This window comes from Penaeus monodon, chromosome 4 (assembly GCF_015228065.2).
Source record: "Penaeus monodon isolate SGIC_2016 chromosome 4, NSTDA_Pmon_1, whole genome shotgun sequence".
Classification (NCBI taxonomy): domain Eukaryota; kingdom Metazoa; phylum Arthropoda; class Malacostraca; order Decapoda; family Penaeidae; genus Penaeus; species Penaeus monodon.
The window spans coordinates 7,412,695-7,420,194 of NC_051389.1; the positions used below are offsets into that span (position 1 = coordinate 7,412,695).

The 7,500-nt window shown below is 36.4% G+C and overlaps 1 protein-coding gene across 5 annotated transcripts in view; it reads right to left on the minus strand.

Annotated features, from left to right (window-relative positions):
• Positions 1 to 1,182: 1,182 nt before the first annotated feature.
• LOC119569640 (MAGUK p55 subfamily member 5-A-like) overlaps positions 1,183 to 7,500 on the minus strand; it is a 184,201-nt gene continuing 177,883 nt past the window's right edge. For 3 of the 5 annotated variants that reach the window (XM_037917707.1, XM_037917711.1, XM_037917719.1), the window contains 9 exons: positions 7,336 to 7,500; positions 7,053 to 7,200; positions 6,629 to 6,769; positions 6,282 to 6,415; positions 5,506 to 5,697; positions 5,045 to 5,209; positions 4,452 to 4,765; positions 2,843 to 3,031; positions 1,183 to 2,735 (listed from right to left, as the gene is read on the minus strand). The exon at positions 7,336 to 7,500 is cut by the window's right edge and continues 1 nt beyond it. In XM_037917707.1, coding sequence (XP_037773635.1) covers positions 2,846 to 3,031; positions 4,452 to 4,765; positions 5,045 to 5,209; positions 5,506 to 5,697; positions 6,282 to 6,415; positions 6,629 to 6,769; positions 7,053 to 7,200; positions 7,336 to 7,500 — 1,445 coding nt within the window. In that variant the 3' untranslated portion in view covers positions 1,183 to 2,735; positions 2,843 to 2,845. The remainder of the gene's footprint in view (positions 2,736 to 2,842; positions 3,032 to 4,451; positions 4,766 to 5,044; positions 5,210 to 5,505; positions 5,698 to 6,281; positions 6,416 to 6,628; positions 6,770 to 7,052; positions 7,201 to 7,335) is intronic. The other 2 variants (XM_037917715.1, XM_037917725.1) reach the window with 1 other exon arrangement.

A 7,500-nucleotide genomic window follows, 5' to 3' on the forward strand; every position in this document is an offset into this window, starting at 1 on the left:
CAGCCACCACAACTGGTACACGTGCGTGACTATGCAGATCAGTTTGATAGATCATAACTATGTTATGATTTATCCTCAGCCCGATGCACATAGAGTGCATCGGGCTGTGAAGCAGCAGTGTTTGGCAGGCGAGTAAGTCTTCTCCACAGTCTGACCAATCCTTGTCGCAGATTGTTGGGGAGATGGAGACAGTTCCGGTACAAGTATTGAGGGAGGGATGAGGTTGGGCAGAAATGAGTTTGCCAGTGAAGTCAGTCAGGACTGATAATGCTTTAGCTTGGGATTTGGATGTAACTGTGACAAGTCGGAAACGACTGGGGCGGTTGCGGAAGGAAACTTTGCCAACTTGTTTTTGGAGACATTGCTGGAAGAGGAGAGGGTTGTCAGAGTAAGGGGCTGTAGAGGGGATCATAAAAAATTGATGCCATTTGGCTGGGCTAAACAGAGTACTCACAAAAGATTTGTAGAGGTAGGATAGCAGAAGGATGGGGCATTGTCGAAGAACGAATGGCGTTGAGTGAAGTAGTACTGGGAGAAATGGATAATAAGGGAGGGGGTACTTCCTGTCTAGCTTCGTGTAAATGATACTAAGAAAAATGAAATATTAGATACAATGGAGAAGATAAACCACAGTGTTATCATTAACAGTCAGTTCTAATAAAAAAAAAAATAACCTTTAACATTTAAGAGCACCTTTGCCAGAACTTGTAAAATTTTGAGCAACATATATCTACAATAAATAGCACTATTGTTTAGAAGTGTAGGGAAACTAGCATTACATGATGCGTGCACACACTATTTGGGCAGTAGCTGGGTTGTTACTGGTTACATTAAAGTTATCATATGCTTTTCTTTCCAATATCTATGCAAAAACCCATTTTTTTCCCTGCCCTTGAACACTCGAGATGTGTCCAGTTCACTCTCTTCATTTTAACAATGCATTCTCACCATAGCTGCAACCTATCAGTAGTTATGGATATAAATCAAAATCCTCTCTATCAGTTAACACGAGACTCATGTTGAACTCAGCACACACAACTATAATAGTTTTGTTTTCAAAAGTATGTAAAGCTAGAGGAAAATTTTATTAAGTAAACAATTTCAATGTGAACATAACGAATGTGTAAAAGATAGATTCTTATTGCAAACTTCAATCCTTTTTAATGACAGAAAAACAACATAGAGCTGGTATACACATTTATTTTTAGGAATCATAATCATTTAATGGTTCATTATAATGAGGCATATATGCTTCTACTTACAACAAAGTGAACATAGGAAGATCATAACAGTATATACAGGAATTACACAAATTGGGGAAACACCACTGGAATACTGAAGTTACAGTTTCATGTGTGTATTTGCAATATTGTCAGCATCACAAACTTGACTTCTCACATACTTGTGCTTTTGAGAGACTTCACTGTATAGGCTTCTCAGGGATGAATATATGGTAAACAATATTCATTCTGAATAATAAGACACTCAGATTATTTGTCTCTGTGAACGGCAGAGCTAAATCCTAAAGCCTTACAGAAATAATAGTGAAGACTTTTGCAACACACTTTTTTGGATGTATGTATTATTATTATTGCTGCTTAACACTGCAAACAGATCAGGAGTCACAGGTTTGATTTACAAGCACAACTTTGATGTAATATGGCACCTCTATGTACATTACAAACATTTAAGGGATCAAAGGAAACTATCTGAAGTACATGCTAATTGATCAGAATAATTTTTTTTAGTCTCATCTTATTGCACATTGCCAATAAAAACTTTTATAGTAACTGAGCAAATGCTTCCAGCTATCTTGAAAATTGATAAAATACTTTCTTTAATCTCACATTTAATATGAAGTCAATAGAAAGTTATCTGTATGACATTAAAACACTTTAAACATGGGGGTGAAATGAGCCTTTATATTATGTTTTAAATTTGAAAAGTAGGGACACTTATCAAAAAAAAAGAGAAAAGAAAGAGAGAGAGGGAAAAAAATCTGCAGGTTTGATAAACATGATATAGATATATTGTATATAAATTTTCAAACATAATGTAAAAGAATTTTATGTACAGGAAAATAAAAGAAATAGAAAATGTAAATAACAAAAAGAGATTAAACTCTCAAGAAGGATTTGAGGGTCTTCTTTACAGGGTAATAACGTGTTTCTAGATTCTGCCTAGTATCACACACACTTGAGCCACCTCAACAAAAGGTGGATTGCTTAATACTTTTTACACCACAGTTTTTGTCTGGTTTGTCTTCCATCATTTGTCTGCCTGATTTTATCCCGTTACAATGGGCTTAAACTTCCCACCTTTTGTAAATGGAGCCGTGGTCTAGATTTATTACCTAAGTTAAATGTCCACACAGGGCAGGGGAGGTATTAGAATGAAAGTCAATTTACAATGTTAATATATTGTCCAATCATTTATCAAAGCAGCTATCTGCTATGTATTTTTCTTTCAATTCCTTCGGTTAGACTCCATATGATAATCCATTTTCAAAACACAACCTTAACACAGTCAACTGATTTCATGCACCTAGTGTTCACCAGACAATGGATTGTAGCATCAAGCCATCACATCATTGATTGTAAAAACTCAGCTGCCCTTCAAGTGAGACTTCCACACAAGGAACGTATCTTGAGAGCAGCAGCACTGAGGAGAATTCTGCCTTTGGCTAGAGGGAAGCGCACAGGTAAAAATTTGGCACCATAGAAGCACTACAGTACCTGCAAATTAGAGGGATATTACTATTTACTTACAAATATTTCCAGAGGTAGAAACCAAGCCAAATAAACCTTTGTGATATTTTCAATACATTCTAAATCATTTGTACCTATCACTGGTCATGTGCAAGCCATGCTGCTGGAACCCACTGCGGCTCCCTTTCCAACATGTTAATCTCATGTAGCAGCTGATGGTAGGCACGGTCCACATCCTGGTTTATGATGATCAGGTCAAAGTAGTGACCATACTGCTCTTCCATTTCCCTGGCCTTCTCTATTGTTTCTTTGAGCTCCTCATCCTGTAAAGAGAAAATATTGTAACATTAGGTAAATATAACTGTGATCTTTTAGGTGAAACAGTGCTATGACACTGTAATCCTGCTGTGTCTTCCAAGAAAGTTCATAATATTGAGATCACATATCACCATATAACTGAAAAATATAAATATACATAAAGTTTCCTTAAATGTGCCAAGCAACCTACATCTTTTAGGAAGCAAGGCATATGTGTAAATTTGTGTACTGCCCTGATTTCTATGCTATAAGCCATGATTCTGAGACAGTTCAAGAAAAGACTTAAAATTCAAAGATAAGATAAAGTTGAAATCTAGTAAAATGACAAATGAAATGAAGTTACTAATAATTTCCATAATCCAGGTGATGAAGATTAAGAACAAGAACAACAACAACAACAAAAAAAACATAATAAATTATTAGTTTTTTTTCTTCTTCCCACTTTCTTATTCTTATTGGTTTCTCTCCATTACTTAAAACTGTAAAACCCTAAGATTGTTTATTATTTGATAGTGCATACATGTGAAAGTCATTCATCTTAATTGTTATAATATATTTCTGCCCCTGACCACATATCCCAACATAAAAGTATATAAATCAGTATGTGAATATTGCATATACAAATTATACATCTGAGTGAAAATCTTAATATTGAGGGGTGGGGATTCTGAGATAGATCCACTTTTTACAAATTAAAGTCAAAGTGTAACAATATTCACATCTATCTAGCTTATATCAGTTCTAAATTATTCATTTTTTTGTAAATTACCAACCTTTTTTTCCCAATATTCAACATAAAAAGGACTGTTCATCACAAACACAAGAATACAGAAATATCCACGGCACAGACTTCCTTCCTGTGCTATCTGTTAGAAGGTACACTTAACCCATAATTGACGGGTAGCATTCATAGTGGCCTGGGCCTCGCTGCCGGGGGCTTATATCGTCGCCCGAGCATGCGCGACCACTCATGCCAAATACCAGCATCCCATGCCGTTTCTTCGTAATACTATGAAGATATGTTGTATTTTCAATTTTCATTATTTTTTACAGTCTCTACTTGCCAAACTTCCTGATAAATCAAGACTGAAGGGTATTTTTGTTGTTATATAGACTCCATAGTTGATCATTATTCGGTCTATAGTCCGAATAAAATAAGCAGTGTGTGGCATCATGGAGTTGAAATTGTCGGTTTGTTGCATTTTTTTTGTTTGTTGCATGGTAAAAATGAGAAAGTGTTAGAACCGACTTAATCACACTTTCACTGGCAAAAAAATAATCTTTTGCCGTGATTGTAACAAAAAAAAACTCATGGCATGTCCATGCATACTCTATGGCATGTGCGTACGTGCCCCCGGCAGATGGTCCCGCCATGCCATGGCATGTACGTACATGCCACCCATCGGCAATGGGTTAAGAACTTACTTTGACTGGCTCTCCCAACTTCTGCTTCTTCTGCCTGAGTTTCTCTAAGGAAGGAGGAGCAACAAACACCACAAAAGGCTTGAGGTCAGAACTCTTGAGGATCTTGAGTGACAGTGGGTGAAGATTCAGCACACAAATCTTCCCTGAGTTCACCACAGCTCTGATAGCCATTATGCTGGTCCCATAATAGGCTTTTTCATACTCCCCGTGCTCAACAAACTTGCGAGAGAGAATGTCTGCCTCAAACTGCGCTCTAGATATGAAGTGGTAGTCCTGACCATCCAGCTCAGTTTCTCTTCGTGTACGAGATGTGTCTGTGGATAGGAGTTTGCTTAAAGATACAATAATTCTATGTACAGGTGCTGTTATTTTGCATCTATTTTCAGTGGAAGTAATTTGAAATCTATTGCTATTTTTATGAAACTAAAAAGAAATTAATTCCATTTCATTTACCATATTAAATATGAGTGACCTATTGATAAAATAAGTCTGTTAATATCAGACAAAATATTTGCATAATTCAGTAATATATTTTCACAGTTGTATCACTCCTTTCCAATTTGCCAGACACTACAAAAAAGGTGTAAACTAACGTGGAATGGCAGCAGCGAATCTATCTCTGTCCTCCATGAGCTTTTGCCTGAGTTCATGCCGACCAATATTGGGAGGTCCAATGAGAACAATAGGTCGTTTTCTGTTGGCTCGTGGATAATAAAGAGCCACTTCTTCGTAAGTGAGGATTTCTTCAGAGTCAAAATCTGTAAAAACGGGAATAGGATTATTCTTCAGAAGCTAAAGATCTCTCGTATGCAGAAAAGGAAGAACCACACTGAGATTTTGAAGAATGTATATACACAGTATCATCAACAACCCTATAGTGCTACAATTCAAAACACAAACCAAGCCAAATAAAACCTTCACAGCAAAAATATACACAAAAATAAAAGCAAAACGCCTGAACTCTACTAATGCTGATAACATGCACAAGCCGGGACTGGTAAAGAACATGAGAGATACGGTTATGATCACAACGTTCACTATCGCTACCCCATACCAACATCCAGATCAGACAATGAGCTGCATCGTCTCCTCAGTGTACTGCCCTTAATACACTGGCAAGCTGGGAGAGCAAGTCTCAGAGTTAACACCCTACTCCGTGCTTGGGTTCCTGAGTTCTCCGTCTCATTTAGGATATCAGTACCCGGCCCACCTCTTCCTGGCAGAGGGAGTGGAGAGTTGCTCCGTGCTGAGCCAGAGAGGCCAAGCAGGTAAGGAAGATGAAAAATATTGTAGAAAAGAAGTAAAGAGTTTGCACTGTTTAGAAAGGTCCTTGTTAGCCAACAAAAGCTTCTCCTTCCATGTTATTTTTAAAGTAACTACCTAATCAATGGGTACATGACAGACTGGATAACATACTGTATGAATTCAATAACTGATAACATTACTTGAATTCTTACTGTAGTAAAAGAAAATATAATGCTCATTTATCTTATTTTTCAGATCCAGTACATTCATCATGTACTCATTATTACATTAATCTGTAAAAGTCTATTATGTAATGTCTGTTAATTCCATGCATAATCTATGCATTCCCTTGTGCTATTTTTATGATTATTTACAGGACATACCATGCAACAAAGAATCATTCATCCATCATCACATACACTATAATTCACTTCCACATGTAAGACATTATCAGCCATACAAGTCATGCTAAGCTCTCCTATTTTTAGTATTAGTAATAATCATCAATTACTGTATAATAGCAAAAGATATTATGACAGAGCAAAAAAAGAGAAATGAAAAGAAAATAAGAAAAGTCATATTAACCTTCATTATAATTTGGATAGAGCATTTTTTTCTTCTTTTTCTTCTGATGCTTTTTGGCACATAGTAGCTTCCCTTTCTTGGGCTTCTCCTTGTTGTTATTGTCTCCAACCACTGTCTGTCTCATGGCTTCACGGCTGCAATGCAAAGATTATCATCAGAAGGGTATTGCTCTAATATTCTGACAATAACAAATAAATAAATAAATAAATTCATTAATTTAAAAAATAAAGATTTTTGAACAATGAACTGCAAACACTAACACCCATAATCTGAATATCACACACATTTCCAGATATATCTCAAGATGCTTTCTCACGCTAGCAAATAAAAACAACCAGATATCTTACTGTTGTTGGAAAGATTTAGAAGGAACAAGTCCTGCCAGTGTTTGGTCCTCTTCTCCATCTCTATAAGCTTGCCACCAGTTGGGGTCAGTTTGAGAGATAATGTGTAAAATATCTCCTTTCTGGAAACTCATGCCCAGCTCCCTGCAATTTGCATAAAATGATAAAAATATGTTTCAAAGATAAAATTTTTGCAAAGACTAAGGAAGGATCTGTCAATATATGATATAAAAAATAGCAAAGGAAAAATAAATATAAATTATGAAATGCCCAAACCTTAATTTAATTTTTTTTTCTTTTCTTTATTTTCCGTTTTCCTCACAATTGCTACACAGTAAATATCCAAACAGAATGCCCAACATTATATGAGAATGAACTTAACTATTACTATGCATTTTCTGTACACCACTGCATTCCAAAAACTAACCTGCAGGGTATATAAAGGTCTTCCTCTGGGTCATAGTCAAAGTGTGCCTTGACATGTATGGTCTGGGTAATAGGGGGTCGTGTTGGGGGAGGCTGCTGTTGCTGGGTTCCACTTGGGATGATGATAAACGTTAAAGTGCCTGTCATACCTGAAAAATAATAACAGGATTAAAGAAGACTGTAATGACTTCAAATGGAAAAAGAAGAAAAAAAAATTATTGTATGCACTGAGTAGATGAAGAATGGATGAATGGATTAAGTACTTGGGTAAATTTCAGACTCACCAGCTAGCATGTCACAGACATCATTCACAGACTTGCCCCTAACTTCAACACCATTGACTTCCAATATTTCATCCCCTTCATGAAGGAGACCAGATTTTTCAGCAGCACCACCTTTTACAATTCGACCAATTATTACTGAGTCGCCTTCATTTCGAATAGTTGCTC